This window comes from Suricata suricatta, chromosome 13 (assembly GCF_006229205.1).
Source record: "Suricata suricatta isolate VVHF042 chromosome 13, meerkat_22Aug2017_6uvM2_HiC, whole genome shotgun sequence".
Taxonomy (NCBI): domain Eukaryota; kingdom Metazoa; phylum Chordata; class Mammalia; order Carnivora; family Herpestidae; genus Suricata; species Suricata suricatta.
This window is the reverse complement of record NC_043712.1, coordinates 16,940,912-16,958,520: the sequence shown is the minus strand read 5'-3', so window position 1 is coordinate 16,958,520 and position 17,609 is coordinate 16,940,912. Positions and strand designations below refer to the sequence as shown.

At 40.3% G+C, this 17,609-nt stretch overlaps 1 protein-coding gene across 3 annotated transcripts in view; it reads right to left on the bottom strand.

Annotated features, from left to right (window-relative positions):
* Positions 1-17,609, bottom strand: part of ASTN2 (astrotactin 2) — an 861,939-nt gene that overhangs the window by 300,713 nt on the left and 543,617 nt on the right. For 2 of the 3 annotated variants that reach the window (XM_029919896.1, XM_029919898.1), the window contains one exon: positions 3,421-3,609. The exons of the other annotated variant lie outside the window; for it this stretch is intronic. In XM_029919896.1, the coding sequence (XP_029775756.1) occupies positions 3,421-3,609 (189 nt within the window). The remainder of the gene's footprint in view (positions 1-3,420; positions 3,610-17,609) is intronic. 3 annotated transcript variants of the gene reach the window in all.

Below are 17,609 nucleotides of genomic sequence, written 5' to 3'. Positions count from 1 at the left end.
GTGCCTGCTGGCTACTCTGGAGGGCTGGACCAAAGATTACTTAGAGGAGGGAGAAAAGGAACAGGGGATGAGGTGAGAAATGACAACTGCCTTTGATACTGAAAAATTTGCAGGCCTGCCTTCTGGAACTTGGAGGACAAAGGAGCCACTGCCTCCCCCCTGTCTGAGACATGAAAGAGATAAATTTAGATTCATCAGAAGTCACTCAGCTTCCCACTGTGGGAAGTCAACTGCCTTAGCATGTGCCTGAGAAGTGACATGGTCTAAGGATGGAAATAATTGTAAAAAAAAAAAATGTAACTGAAGCCAAGGATAAGAGAGTTTATGTGAAACAGGCTACTCAAATACAATGGGAATCTGGGGAGTTCCCTAAATCTTGAGGCTGTTGTAAAAAAAAAAAAAAAGGGTGTGGTCTATTCACTACACTCCTTTCAATGAAAACTCAGGGCAGACCTAGACCCCGGCTATTCAGAAACAACCCAAGATTGAAGGGTTGGGAACAATGAGCAGAGTGTTTGAGCAGAAGGAGGATTCCAGATGGGGCTAAAATTCTGTCTGAGCCTGGAGACTCCCAGGCACAGCATTTACGGCACCATGCTCTCTCTTAATGATCAGTTTGTTGGTAGTAGAAAGGCCAGCATGCTGGGATCTGAACTGAGGTCATGATCTAGCTTTGCAGTGACTTGTTTTGTGACCTTGGCCAAGTCCCATCTCCATATATAAATGAGATCTGGGATTCCATGAAGCTCCTTCAGGACCTAGCATCTTACGACCTAATTTGGGTCCTTCTTTTGGACCCAAAGCTAATCTCCACACAAAAGGATGAGAACTAGTACATCTGATCACTTAGCACCTGACAGCCAGTCTGATAGCGGCTATGAGACATCAAACTACTTAGAACATGCAATGGGCCCATCATGGTGGCTGGAAAGTAACAAGCTGACAATGCGTGTCATTGGTGGGGCCGGGATTTGGAGCCGGGTCTATCTGAAGACCTATTCTGCTGACTCCCCAGGATGGCTTATCTGTGTTTGTCTATCTGCAGACTCCTTCCTCGACTGGAAAATGCCCTTGGGCATTATGCCTTTCAACTATCTTCCAATATCCCCCTTTCTCTCCAAACTGTTGAAGCCACCAACACTCTTACATGACTTCCAAAATATACCCTCAACTAAGCCCCCATTCCACACTTTTCCATGTCACCCTCATTGCAAACTAATTCTCATGCAGCCACCATGAGGTTGAACAATGTAATACAGCCACTTTAACCATTTACGAGTTCTCCCATTTACTATTAGAATAAAGATGTGGCCTGCAAGATCCCCATCATCTGCCACTCATGCTGTTCTGGCTTCACCTCCCACAACCCTTCCTTTACTTACTTAGCCAAAACCACACCAGACTTCTTCATATCTTAAAACCAAATGCATTCTTTTCCTTCTTAGAACATCTGCCTCTGCCTGAAATCTTTCCCAATGCTAACTCCCACTCATATTCCAGGTATTAGTTAAATAGCACTTCATTTGGAATGTAGACTCCGAAGTCTTATTATTGCTTTCTAATGCAATAGATGCACACCCACTACTTTGCTCCAACTAAATTAGAGCTCACTGTTAATTGCTATCTTGGAACACTGTATCTTTATTCAATAGTACTTGCCACAAATTAAATAAGTACGTAAGATTATTTAACACACAAACACACACATGCACACATGCATGGCCACACACTACCCCTAGGCACCACAGACCTTAGGTCATTTTTATATTATTTTTCATTGTATTTCAAGTAACCAGCATAGTATTTGGAACACAGTAGGTGATCAAGCGGCTTGATAACTACACAGGAGAATGGTTTTAGGGAGTTCACATTTCCCTTCTTGTTCAACAAAATGGGAAGTGACAAGGTATTTTGGATTAAAAGATAAGAGTAAGGCTTTGGAGTCAGCCATATATACACCTGATTCTTTGCTCTGCCTCTCACTGGTGACCTTGGGAGAGTCACTTTACCTCTCCAGTGTTGACTTATCAGCTGCAAAATGGAGGTGATAGTGCCTCCAAGGGTTTTAATAATGAAGCTAAAATGGTATTATCCTGTCTCTCTCACTTTCTAGAAGATACATTTGGGAGATTCACTTAACATTTCAATTTTTCATCTGTATGAAGAGTGCAGAAATAGCCCTTGCTTCTCAGGGCCACTGTGAGGATCACATAAATTAATAAATGATTAATAGATGACAAGTACTTAGAATGCCTTGAGCATGGGCTGAGTTAATGTTATCTCCACCACCACCATCATCATCATTAGTATTATGATGATTCCTACTAACAATACTTGGTAAAAGGTTTGATGTGGAGCAATTCTTAATAAATAGTGGTCATTATTACCACTCCTACTATAACCACAACTATTATTAATTAGATGATGGAATGGGGATGATGATGATTATAATGGTAATATTTCTTCCCAATTCAGACTTCTGTTGACATGACCTCAAATGCTAGGGTGAACCCTGCTTTGTGATAATATCCTATTACATTTTCATGCAAAGCTGTCTAAAAGTACTGTTTTTCTAAAGATAATCATTTCTTTTACATAGAATAATGCTTCTCTTTCTACCATCTTACGGTTCTTCAGATAGTGAGACATGAATAAATCCAGCTTCTTCCAATCTCTCAGGGAGGTTTTCATAATGAGACTACATGTCTAATCTTCATATAATTTGGTCAACCCAATCCTCATTCCGTTTGCTCTTACAGGAGATTAGTCTTACCTTTTAATTTTGTAGGTACCTTTATATTTCTTAATAGAGAAAGAAGTGTTTGGCATACTGTTGAGCAAAAAACAGTAATTTCTAAACAGCTTTACTGATATTTGGTGTGTGTGTGTGTGTGTGTGTGTGTGTGTGTGCGTGCACGCGCGTGCACATGTCTGTGTGTGTGCATGTGAGTGCAGAAGAGAAAGAGGGAGAGAGGAGTTTTAAGAATGTTCAAGAAAATGTTAATTCTGGATATTTCTGGGTGATGGGAATTTTATTTTCTACTTCATTAAATGTCTTTATTTTTTAACTGCCTGAATAGCCTACATAGGATACTTATTTTTTAATAGACTGAAAGATTAATTTAAACATTTTAAAATTCCATTAACTGTACTTACAGGATGATTTAAAACTGAATTAAAAATATGTGGATAGACTTAGAAAAATGGAAGAGCAGGATAAATAAGGCTAGGTCAGTGGAAAAGAAACCTCATGGAATGAATTTTGCTAACTTTTAACACTTCATTGGATAGGCATCAATAAACCTACAGAGATACTAGTCAGTCTAATAGAACTCAATTCCATGGTGCCCATGGCTTCCGCCCCCTGCCCAGATTTTGGGTCAGTGATCCAACCAGTGGAGTGCAAGTATCTGCCCATACCTAAAGGTCATCTGGAAGACTTGGCCTTGGTTCACATGCTGGGTCCGGTTGTTGTAACCATGTAGCATCTCTCCAAAGAGGGTGTCGTTGAATTTGGAGTCGGGTTTGAGGCATTTGGGGCCCTCGCAGACATCTGAGAGCATTAGGCAGGATTTTCCATCAGGAGCCAGCTTGTACTCCTCCACACAACTGCATGATAAAACAGAGCCGAGAGTTAGCTCCGCATGCTGAATGCCCCCATTGTGAGTGACCTAAAACCAAGGTCTCCTTTGCCTGCAAAACAGGTCAGAGTTTAGGAATGGAGACAGCTATTCTGGCTGGAATCTATCTAGGGCACAGGTGTCTAGAGAGAAGCACATTAATCCTGCAAATTGGTAAATTCGGGGAAAGTCATTTGTGACATTCTGGAGGAGTCGAGGGGGAAACCAGAGTGCATATCAACGCACAGAGCAAATTTAAAAACTGTTTTCCATGAACACACAGACTTTAAAAAGCATGACAGACCAATTCACAGGGAATTATCAACTAGTTTCTCAAACCAGAATCTATTCCCAGTGTATCTGTCGACCAAGGTTGAAGACTGTAGCAAAAACAAGGTTGTTACTGCCCTTGTAACTCAGAGGTGATCCTTCCAGGACCACGGACAGCTCACTGCAGCCATGGCTTCTGCTCAATTAGCAATGCACCTAACCTCTGTTGGCCTCTAACTACCCAATCCTAACAGCAGAAGGGTCTTTGACATGCCTTTGAGGCAGGGAACAAACAGGGCTTCCTCTGTGGACTAAATAAGCATCTGAATGGGGTGTGGAAATAATATTTGCAGTATGGTGGTGTTTGTAGTGAAAAAGGAATCTCTTAGGTGCGGGGAAGGGGAGAAAACAGAGGTCTCAGCAACTGAAAAATTTAATCCAGAGATGGGAACTCTTTTAGTCTCTAAATGTCCATGGCCTTTGATGATCCACTGGGAATAGGGTGCATAATAGATAAGACACAAGAGAATAGGCTGCTCAATTGAAAAAAAATTGTATAAATGTCATCTTTGCTCCTTTGGACCTATGTGAACCCCAGCAAGTGATTTAACTTCTTTGATCTTCAGTTCCTCCTCTGTAGAATGGGGTGACACTCCTACTCTATCTTAATTCATAAGGCTGCTATAAGGTCCTAGGACACATTGGCTGCAAAAACAGGAATTGCAAAGTACTTCACAAAATAATTACAGTAATGATGGAAATGGTGGTGTTTCTATTTACTGAGCACATATGTTCCATGGAAATTTCATATATTTCATTTCTAAATGTATGTTTGTCTGTTTTTGAAAGAAAAAGAGAACACAAGCTGGGGGGAGAGGGGAAGAGAGAGGATCCCAAGCAGGTTCCATGCTGAGCCTGCTGTCAGCACAGAGCCCGATGCAGGGCTCTATTCCATGACACTGAGATCATGACCTGAGCTGAAATCAAGAGTCAGGCACTTAACTGACTGAGCTGCCCAGGCACCTCTTGTATATTTATATTCTAGCCATGAAAATGAGTTAATATCTTCATTCTTGCTTTACCCAGAATCAAAATGAGATGAGAAATAAAGCAGGTCACACCATTAGCAAGAGGCAAAGTGGTATTCAAATTCAGGTCTGCTTAGCAACAAAGGGACCTTTTCATACTCTTGTCTTCTCCAAATCCAGTTGTTTCTATTTGCATGACATGACCCTGGGTAAGGCTTTGCCTTTCTAGAGGCAGTAGAAAGCAGGCAGGCTCTTACTTCCCTTTTCTCTATTAGTTAGAGTGAAAATCTATTGATCAGAGATATTCAGATACTCATACAGAAGAAGAGAGAGGCTCTGTGAGATGGTTGGGAAGAAAATACTCCTAAGCTGAAGGAAGTAGTCACTGATGCTAGAAACATGGGACCCAGCTGAAGGCAGGAAGTAAACAGGAAGAGCTGAAACCCTGACCCAAGATCCTCTAGTGAAAAGCCAGGAACATCTCACACATCAAGCAAGCTCTCGCTCTTCCCTTGTTCTCATATCACCTCCAGTGTGTTGAACAGATGCATCAACTGTCCTTCCCACATGCTCCTGCCCAAGTACAGCAGAATGTTCTTGGATGGCGGCCTGTCCTGGTACCTTCCTCAAGTTGATCCGCTCTTCTTTTTGCATTTGTTAAATGTAACTCTCCCTTGATAAAGGTGGAGTACACACGATATGAGATGGATAAATGTGCAGAGTATATGGTAAGTTCCTAATAAAGCCAAGTTCCATCCATTTATCCCAGGAGGTTCGCAGCAAATATGAGAAATAGTTTCCTGGAGTAGAGCTTTCTCTCTCTCTCTCTCAACACACATACACACACACACACCACACCTGTGAATAAATATACTCTGGTTATAAATTATTAAACATTATCAAAGTCTATAGAGTTCATTTCTACTCCACAAATATTCTTACTTCATGTTTCAGTAGTCATCACTGTTAACTATTATGTATTCTTCTAGGTTTTCTTTAATGCATTTAGAAATACAATATTATGCATATAATTATATATGTAAAATTTTCAAAATAGTCTTAAGTACACCATACATTGTTATAAGGTATTTATTTATACTTAATTCTATTTCTTAGAGGTCTTTTAAGCCAGTGTTCATATATATCTATCTTTCTGATGGTTATTTGGCATTGCACAGTATAAATGTACCTCAATGCTTTTAGCTAATCTTTATTAATGGGCATTTGGTTGTTATCACTGTTATTGCAAATGGTATCATAATGAAGATCTTTGTACATATGTCATTCTGTACATGTATGTGTTTCTATTAAAAAAATCTTAGAAGGAGTGTTGGGTCACTGGCTAGGAATTTAAAATTTTTTGTAGTTTTACTTAATGGCTGTCTGTTGAGGCTCTACCAGTCTACAATCCTACCATTGATGAATGAAAAAGCCCATTTCCCCATAAATTTCATGTTCATTATTGCCAATCTGGGATCAGGAAAAAAAAAGACCTTGTTTTTGTTTTGATTTATATTTCCCTGATTACTGTGGAGGTTCCCCATCTTTTGATGTCATAGCCATGTGTATTTCTCCTTCTATAGATTGTCCATCCATGTGCTTTAACCATTTTTCTATTGTGATTCTTGTCTTTTTACTTATTGGCTTGTGTATGCTTTGCATATTTTCTGGAGTTCTCCTTCAGCTTTCATACATATTGAAAATTTCTTCCATTCTGTACATGTGTTTTAACCTTACTTTGGTATCTTATAACCTCTCTATGCTAGTCATTTATTGCTTCTGAATTTGGTGCAATGCTTAGGAAATGACAGATGATAAAACACATTTCTATATATTATTCTAGTATTTACATAGGTTTTTAAAAATCTTTAGTTGTTTAATCTGTCTGGATTTAATTTTGTGCATGATGTGAGTGGTTATTTTAACTTAATTATTTTCAAAATGAGTAACCATTACCTGAAGGGTCCATCTGCTCACTAACTAATGTAAAATACCATTTTGTCATATACTAAATTGCTATGTATACCATGTATATACATGGTTAGAATTTTTCCTATTTAGTTGTCTGTATATTTCTGCAATAATCCTATACCGACTGGGTGGCTCAGTCAGTTGAGCATCTGACTTTGGCTCAGGTCATGATCTCGTGGTTCATGAGTTTGAGCCCCACATTAGACTCCCTGCTGTCATGGCAGAGCCTGCTTTGGATACTTTGTCTCCCCCCTCTCTCTGCACCCTCTTCATGTCTGTCTGTCTCTCTCAGAAATAGAAAAAACATTTAAAAAAATTATATACTACTTGAATTATTGTAGCTTTAAGGTGTGGTCTGGATATAGTCAAGTAAGTCTCCTCACCATTGTAAAAACTAATTTTCTATCTCAAAATTTCCTCAATGTTCTTAATTATTTACCCCTTCAAATGAATTTTGATTTTGACTTGTCAAATTCCATATAAAACCCTAGTGGAATTTTGGGTGGTAGCACCTTGAATTTGTAGACCAATTTGCGGGGGGGGGGGGAATTAAAAAAAAATTCCCTTTAAGAAATACATATTGAGACTCAACTCTATCCTGGGCACCGCCATCAACTGTGGCAGAAAAGAGGTCTTCTGTTTGCCATACTGGGTCCTCTTCCTGGACATGTACTACAGAATATGCATCCAAGCTTCCCTTGCAGTTGGGGCAGGAGGGCCACATGATGGGATTCTGAATGATGGAATCTGTGTGGATGTGAGGTCAGTCGCTGCCAGACTCAGCCCTTCAAAACATCCTGTCTGGGGGCGCCTGGGTGGCTCAGTTGGTTGAGTGTCTGACTTCGGCTCAGGTCATGATCTTGCGGTTCGTGGGTTCAAGCCCCACTCAGGCTCTGTGCTGACCACTAGCTCAGAGGCTGGAGCCTGTCTTCCAATTCTGTGTCTCCCTCTCTCTCTGACCCTCCCCTTCTCACACTGTCTGTGTCTCTCTCTCTCTCTAAAATAAATAAAACATAAAAAAATTAAAACAAAACAATAAAAAATGTCCTGATACGCAAGCCCCCCTCTTCTCTTGCTACGGCAAGCTTGGAGAGCACGTGTTCTACATGCATACTGCAGGTTGGAAGAAGTTTGCCTCCATCACAGCGGATCTTGGATGAAAAGTGTATAATAAACTTTTGCGTACAAGTTTCTGGCTGGGGAGGTTTCATTTATCAGAGCAACATAGGTGGTCTTATCTGGGAATCTTTGCAGTTGTGAGTGATCTAATTCAGAAACACAGCTTGCATCTCCATTTATTAAGCGTTCCTTTAAAGCCTTCTCTTAAGTTTGAGACTTCTGGTCATAAAAGTCTTGCACATATCTTCTCGGGGATGATCCTTAGGTATGGACGCAACATGCAACATTCCACAGGTTACAGACATGCATTTTAGATCCAGATCACTAGCGGCCAAATCCTGATTCCATCTCCTATTGGCTGTGTGGCCTTGGACAAAATGCTTAGTCTCTCTGTTCTTCCTCTGCTTACATGTAAAGAAGTTCCCACCTCAAAGAGCCACTATAAGGATTAAATGAATTTGGTGTACCCAAACTTATAGTCAGTGGAAGCTGCCATTATTACATTCTTTTCCACTTGAAGAACAGGATCAGTTTCTCACTTGTTTTCCCTTATATTTTCTAGTTAGTAATTGTTGATATTGAAAAAAGCTATTACTTATTTCTCTAAGTTGATTTTTCATCTTACTACATAAAGAGCTCATCAGTTCTAATACATCTACCAGGTTTTTCTAGATGGATGACTATATATTTGCCTAGTTTGGGCATTAGAACTATGGTAGGATTTTGGAATAAATTAGAAAACAGCCCTTTTATTTTCTCTCTCTAGTTCAGTTTATATAAGAGAGTGGCTATGCATCCCATAATGATTTGATAGGACCCGTCTATAAAACCCATGAGCTCATGACTTCTTTTCAATTGTAGATATTTAGCTCTCTGATCATTTTATTTTGTTATCTGTTTAGATTTTCTACACCATCATGACGGAAACTTGGTAATTTATATTTTCCAAGAAAATAATGCATTTTATCAAGACTTGCAAATTTATTGGCATAAAGTTGTACACAGTATTCTCATTAAATTTGTTTTATCTTCTGTGCTTCTATGGTTATGTCCCGAGATCATTCCTAATGTGCTTGTGTTCTCACTCACTCTCTCATCTGAAAAAGCTTTTGCATTTTATTGATGAGGCTCTTTTTTATTCTATTTCATTTATTTCAGCTTTTATTTGTATTAATTCCTTCCTGCTGGTTTCTTTGACTTTGTTTTATAATTCTTTTTTCTGGCTTCTTGATTGGAATGCTTACTTGTTTGTTTTCGATCTGTCTTGCTTCTCAATAAATGACATGGAGCTTCTGACTGCTTTGCCCATATTCCATGAATGTGAATATACAGCCTGTCTGCTTCTACTCATTTCTAAAGATGTGGTCATTTAAGTATGATTTTTTTTCCTTACTCAAGTGTTACTGAGGTTTATTTATTTTTTATAATTCTCAAGATTTATAATTCTCAGATTCATCTGCTAACGAGATTGCTGTTAATACATAATATTATTGCATTCTAGTCTCAGAATATAGCTTATATAATTTCTGCTTTGATGAGTTTATTGGGATTTCCTGCCCCCTTACTTAAGGGAGTCATAGATGTGGTGTTCAGAGTTTGTATCTAATTAAACCTGGGTTCAAACAGAAGCTAGGCCCCTCACCAGCCATATGATCCTGATACAATCTATTAATCTCTATAGGCCTCAGTGTCACAATCTCTTAAGTGGGGATAATGATAACCTTATCACAGAGCTTATGTGAGAACAGACATAATTTACCTAAAGGACAAAATAGTCTCTATCATGTAACAGATAATGTGAAACATACAGGGCCATTGCAACAGTGCTGATGATGAATTATACATAAATACATATAGCATTCATGTATTTTAAATATATAAATGTATATATATGTAGTTATTATAGTCAAAGTTAAATATGTACATTTTATACATATATATGCATGTGTATTTATATACATACATACAAACCTATACATACATATATATGTGTGTGTGTGTGTGTGTGTGTGTGTGTATGTAATATATACACACACACACATACACGCAAAGCTCAGCGCTACAGTCAAGATTCCAGTCTAGTGGAATATTTTCCTATATACAAACTGACCTGTTCTTTTATTACAACACGAAGTAGGTAGAATAATGGTGCCCCCAAAATATCTGTATCCTATTCCTTAGAACCTAGGAATATGTTACAATGCATGGCAAAGGAACTTTGTGAACGTGATTAAGACTTTTAAGGTGGCAAGACTGTTCTGGATTATCTGAGTTGCACTCAATGTAATCAAAAGGATCCTTATAAGGGGCACCTGGGTGGCTCAGTCAGTTAAGCGTCTGACTCTGGCTCAGGTCAAGATCTCACAGTTCATGGATTTGAGGCCCATGTCAGGCTCTATGCTGACAGCTTGGATCCTGGAGCTGCTTTGGATTCTGTCTGTCTCTCTCAATAAATAAATATTAAAAAGAATTTTAAAGGGGTCCCTGTAAGAGCATAATAGACAAATGTGTCAGAGAAGGAGATGTAGTGTGGAATCAGAGGAGAGACACAGATAGAAACTGGCTGTCCCCCTGGCCTTTAGAGTCTTCCTGATGCCTCAATGTTAGGCATTCTGACCTCCACAGCTGTCAGTAATAAATCTGTGATGTTCGAAGCCTTTATGGTGGTAGCAATTCATTGTCAAAGCATTAGGAAACGACAGGAAGAGCCTAGCTGGAGGCATTGCTCTGTGTTCAGATGAGAAAACCTGTAAGTGACTTGCCTGTGGAGATACACCTTGTTGATAGTAGCACTAGGAAGCAGTGCCGGGCATTCAGATTTCAAAGCAGGTGCACGAGCGTGCATGTGTGTGTGTGCGTGTGTGTGTGTGTGTGAGAGAGAGAGATTTTAGCTGTATTACATGTATTACAACTATAAGTTTGCGGTTATTTTTTATTTTATTATTTTTTGGGGGGGAGTCCGCGAGTAGGAAAGGATTGTGGCTCAGCAGGAGAGGAAGGAAGGGCGATAAAAGGCTTGGGTATAGCTTGGTAAAACAGAGATGCAGGCAGGGGGGAAAAAGGGGACTCCTAAAACATAGGGACTCAGAGGTAAATGATCCTCCGAGTTTTGAAACATGAGAAACCCTCTCCCTCAAGCCACCTCAGGGCACAAGAGGGATGATTTATGCAAAGGTCTGTTTAGTTGTTGCCTATTTTTTTTTTTTTTACCATGTGACATAATTATACAGTTTCTTTAGAACATTCTGTCGTCTGGGAGATTTTCTTACAGAAATTCTAAAGAGTGTAGACTCGCAGGAAACCAGCCAAGATCCGCATGGAACTATATTTATACATATGCCAAAATGAAAAACATAAAATAAGTACAAACTGGGCATTTTAGCTGACGGCGATGAATGTGTTACCCTGAACACACCTATCACATTATAGAGAATAGAACTAGATGGGCCTTTAGAGACGGCACCATAAAACCTATACATGTGTTTAAAGCCAAAAGTGTGTTTTATTTAATCCTTACAGTAACATCACGAGACGGGGAGCTTCATCCCAGCACCGCCACCAAGGACCTCGAGGCTTTAAAATTCCACAACCGAGATCACACCAGCACTTTGGAAAAACCAGTACCTTGACCTGCATCTTCTTACTCCACATCTAGTACTCACTCCATTTCAGCACAAATGATTATTTCCAATCTGCTTGTCTTTCAAGAAAGGAAACTGGGACCTTAGAGAGGTATGGCATTTACACAGATTCTCAAAGCAGAGTATTTATTTATTCATGTATTTACTTGCTCAGTTATTCATTCATTCCTCAATGGTCTGTGGAGCCAATAAAATGATATATGGAAATGCAGACTAGTGATTTTTTTCTTTGAACAGGGAAAAGAATCAGATCCTGGGGGGAGGGTAGGGAATGTAAAAACTGAGAAAATGGAAGGTCAGAAGAGCTTAAGGAATGTCAGACCACAGAGACTTGGACCAAGGTCAGGGCTGAAGCTGAGTAGCCCACAGTAACAGGTGCTTTTCCAGCTTTACTGAATCTGACACTATAATGAATCCCGCCCTGGGGCTGTCCAGACCAAGACTCTCTGTGGCCGAGAAGGTAAGGTTCTGAGCCACAGGAACCCTGCAGACCAGTATTATGGGGGGTCTTTCTCATCATTAACCAAACTAAAGATTAGTACAGTATTCTCAGAGTGATCTCCGACTGAAAGTTTCACTAAAGAGAAAGATTTAGTCTCTAGAAAAGCCATTTTGAATGTAAGGTACCCAAGGGTAATCTTTAGAAAAGGAAACAGAATTCCATGGGGAATTCCCCTTAAATTATATAATGATGTTATCTACTCTAAGACCCTCAACACTTGTGAGAAACATTAGCATGTCTGCTAATGCTAAGAAAGAAACGTTTTTTAAAACTCTTTCAAAGCATTGGTAGTAAAACGCATGTAATTTCAGAGGTTTTGAAAAGTAGAAAATGTGGGCACTTTAGAACCAGTGAAATATGAGATATCACCACTACAGGACTTTTCAGAGCCTTTACTATTTAAGTGCACCATGAACCTTAAAGGCAGTCAGAGTACAGACTTTCCCATCCACATAGGAATGTGACCACTGAGGTACCCTTTTCTGTCTTTCAGCTGCATATGGAACTCACATTTCACAGATCCCACACTGGAAAAACCCTCTCTGAATGAATGGATAAGCTCTATGTGCTTCAGTCAACTGTCTGTGAATGTTTTACACCTGAGCTTTTGCAAAATCTTTCAAGCAGCAGGAAGCATAAGGTTGTAATGTTTGCCAAGAACCTGGCATGTGGATGTTCTGTGCTAACTACGGGAGGTAAAAATCCTATTCCTTCAATCAGAAGTCACAGAGGTGAGGATGCAGCCCTCGCCCAAAAGTCAGAAACCATAACAAAATAAGTGCTTGAGTGAATGCATCCCACGCCTCTCCAACTGGTAACTCAAAGTCAAAATTAAGATCACGATCTCCCTTCTGGAGATCAGCGTTATCCACTAGGAGAGAGGATGTAAGCTTTAATGGTGGAAGTAAGTGGCTTCCAGTTCATGGTGAATAGTAAACGTGTGTTTATCCCCTCTCCCTCCTGAAATCAAATAGACATTAAAAAGATGCTGGTAAGGACTACTTGAGGCTAGATGTGCTCTTTGAGCCCATATTTTCAACATTTTCATTACATTTTTAACTAAATTACATTTAAATACATTCAAATTTGAAGAGAGAAGCTTGGGATATCTCCTCTCACAACGTCACCTCCTGCACGGTAGTGAGGTCCTTCTGGGCCTCAGTTTCTTCCTCTGAAAGACCTGAGAAATACTTGAAACCTCAAAAGTATTGATGACCTTGATTACAATTTCTTATTTAAAAATATAAAGGGAACAAAAATATCCATAGAGGGAACATCTCTCTTAGCCAATTATATCAGGAAGAGGTGTTTACCCCCAAAACAAACAAAACACAATATAACAACAAAAAAACACAACCTTCCTTTTGTCAAGCCAGGACAACAATATAATCTACCATATGTTTTTTATTTTTTATTTTTTTATTTTATTTTATTTTTGTTTATTTCGGTTGCCAAGAAGCACAGAGCTAAATTTATCCCAAGTTGAGTAATGCCCCCATTTCAGGCTCCTGCAGCCATTTCCTCCCTTTCTCTTTCTGTCCTTACACCTGGCTCTCGTCAGTCCTAACTTTATATTACCTGGTTGTTGTTTTTTTTTAATAGGTTGGATTTCTGTGGGTAATATTAAGCTCTTGTCAAAGAATGCACGAAATACAGCAACAAGTCATACAAATGACACCAACTTGGTTGCTAGGTAACCAAGCAACCTGTAATTGTTTGGTGCTCCTCCCTCACCTGTAAGATTGCTTCTAAATGCTTCAGCTTAGCTTCTGATAACCTAACCTTCTCAACCTCTCTCAAATGCACCTGCTTCTCTCTACCTTACGAGTACCTGTCGTTCTATCAACATCAAGCAAGACCGAGTGAGGCTCAGCCACCTGTTCTCAATGTCCGCTCTGTCCCAGAGCACAAACTCAGTGCCTATTTGTGTTCTCAGCATTCCACAAAAGACCAGGCACAGAGTAGGTTCAAGAAATCCTAGGTACATGAATTCCTTAATTCAACAATTACAGTTTTGAAGAAGTTCTTGGGGTAAACAGTGGGGAGCGACAATGGGGATACCCAGGTGACTATGACCTTGTCCTTGATCATAAGGACACATCACAGTGCGATAAGTGTCACACAGGAAAGCAGGGGAGTCAAAAGAGAAATGGGGGGATCGCAGAGAGAAGCACAGGGGTGCTGTGTGACCCCAGAGAAAGATACTTTACTCAGTTGTGCAGACCAGGGCCTGACAGTCAAGGCAGCTAGCAGGAGGTCCAGTCTGCAGGGTCTCCAGATTTCACTGGGATAAATTATAATTCAAAGCTACCAAATAGCCCTTGCAAGAGGGTCTTGTGGATAGTAATGAAAAAACTACAAACCAAAATAAAACAAGAAAAAAAAAAGGTCCTTTCTTTGCATGCCCTAGCCCCACCTGATCAATGCTGTGCCAGGACTTAAGCAGTAGCCACTTGAAAGGGCGAGGTATTCTTATACCCAGTGCCAGGGTAACTACAACTGTACCTCTCACTGCTGCACCCCATGGGGCTCAGAGAAGACTTGTCAGAGAAGGTTAGACCCACACTGAGTCTTGATGATGAAACAGAGCTGTCTAAGATAAATGGCCACAGGCAAGGGGCAGGGATTGATGGTACAGGTGAGGAGAAGAAAGGTAGAGGGAACAATATTGTCAAAATTCCAGAAGCCCCAGCCAAGAGGAGGCCTAATTCAGGAAAAGGGACATCACTGGAATTGCAGCTGGAAAGACTGTGCTGGAGACAACTGCTTTAGTCACATTAACAGAAGGACATCATTTAACAATCATTACCTGTGCACCTACTAAGTGCCAGGCATTGTTCTAGGTGCCGGAGACATCTCCAGCATGGTAAATAAGACCTACCAGTCACTAACTGATTAAATTAGCTGGCTTTACACCTGTTAGATTAGCCCTAACTGACATTTACTGGGTGCTCATGCACGCTGGCCTCAGTGCCTACATAATTCCATTCAAGCCTCACAACCACACCTGACTCTACTTAAAAGGAAAGGCCCACAGAAGTGTAGGGACTTGCTTAAGACCACAAAGCTAGAAGTGGCCAGAGGCTAGGAATAACAGCAGATCTGTCTTGATGGACACTAGGGCCACACAGCCTGGGCTGGAGCCGCCCTAATGCCCCCATGTGCCAGCTGTGTGGTACTTGGGAAAGTCACAGAGCTATCTTGTGCCTGGTTTTCCTGATGGTAACTGGCGATCATAATAGTATGTCCCTTGTAGAGTTGTGAGGAGAGCTACAAGTCGGCTCCTGTAATGGGAAGCACTAACCACAGCCATGGCACAAAGGTGGCACTTCATAAAAGTTAGCTGCCCTAACCAACCTGACTGCAGGGGTGTGTGTCACACCTGAGCCTGCCCTAGGAAACCAGCAAGGTCACAGAGCTTTGAGCAAGTCTGGAAGGTCTCCTTGAATAAGGCTTGTTTCCCTTGCTTAATTCAATTACATGCCACTTCTCTCCCAACTTTCTCACAAGTACCTGCTAATGGCTTTCATTGTTTTGTTTACAGTGCTTCTAACAAGTGTGGGTAACTTCTCATTTGCATCCTTAATAGGCAATCTTCAAAATATGTTGACACTGCAGTTGGTTTTAGGGGACCTGGGTTTTATTTTCGTTGTTGTCCTGTTTATCAGCATTTGGATGGGCTTCAACAGCTCCCTGCACACTCCTCCCATTCATTCTTGTTTAAGACATCCAGAGCTCTTCTAGTTTGGATATTAACCCCTTCCTGGATCTATCAACACCAAAAACCCAACAAAAAATCCGATTAAAACATGGCCAGAGGATTGGAATAGACATATTACCTAAGGAGACACACCAATGGCCAACAGACACTGTTTCAATACCACTGAAGAGCTGTTTCAATATCACTGAATGTCAGAAAAATGCAAATCAAGATCACAAGGAGACAACTCCTCAAGCCTGTCATAATGGCTGGTATTAAAAAGAAAGGAAATAACAGGTGTTGGCAAGAATGTGGGGAAAAGGGAACCGCAGTGCACTGTTGGTGGGAATGCAAACTGGTGCAGCCACTGTGGAAAACAGTATGGAGTTCCTCAAAAAAAATTAGAAATAGAACTACCCTATGATCCAGAGCTACCCTACTCCTGGGTATTTACCTGAAGAAAATGAAAACACTAATTAGAAAAGATATGTGCACCCGATGTTTACTGCAGCATTATTTACAACATCTAAGATATGGAAGGAGCCCGTGTCCATCAATAGATGAATGGAGGGGCACCTGGGTGGCTCAGTCCATTAAGCATCCGACTGTGGCTCAGGTGCAATCTTGCGGTCCAGGAGTTTGAGCCCTGCATTGGGCTCTGTGCTGACAGCTCAGAGCCTGGAGCCTGCTTCGGATTCTGTTTCTCTGCCCCGGTCTCTCTGCCCCTTCCCCACTCACGCTCTCTCTCCTTCATTAATAACATTTAAAAAAAAAAGGTTATAGATAATGGATAAAGGTGTGGTGTGTGTACACATACATACACACATCATGGAATATTACTCAGACATATAAAAGGAGTGAAATCTCACCATTTGATGGATGGCCCTAGAGGGTTTTATGCTCAGGAAATAAATCAGACAGAAAGGAAAATACCATATGATTTACTTTTCTGTGGAATCTAAAAAGCAAAGCAAAGAAACAAATAAAAGAGTCATAAAATCAGAGAACAAGCTAGTGGTTGCCAGAGGGGAAGGGGGTGAAAAGACAGGGGAAACAGGGGAAGGGACCTGAGGAACAAACTCTCAGTTATAAAATAAGTCAGTCACGTGCTTGCAAAGTATGACCTAGAAAACAGAGTAACAGTGTCGTAACTTTCTACAGTGACAGATGCTAAGTACACTTAACGTGGCGAGCATTTCCTAATGTCTATCAGTGTCATATCACTACGGCATACTGCTGAAACTAATGTATCTCAACTCTGCTCCAATAAAACAAAAAACAAAAACCAAAAACTTTTCCAATAGGGAAAGTGAGGTTGTCCTGTCTCACAAACCTAAAAACCAAGACCTTGAGCACCTCCAGTCACTGAGCAAGTGAGGGGCTTTTATCATTACTAATCAATCACTGTAATTATTTTATTTAACAAATATTTACAGTGCTAACTCTGTGCAGGTCCCATTTAGAAGCACTTTACAAATATTCATGTAAACTGTGATGTAATGCATTTTAGTTCTCATAACAACCCCATAAAGAGATCCTATTGTCATCCCTATTCTACAGAGGAGGAAAGGGAAGGCACAGAGATGTTAAGTAACTTGTTCAAGATCACACAGGAAGGAGGCCCAGTAGGATGCATTACTAACCATGTGACCTTGGACACGTGACTGAATCTTAAGGGAGTAATAAACAGCAAGTTAACTGTGCATGCTTCACAACCATCATTACACTGGGGTAAATATTATTAAAAGTTTAGACATG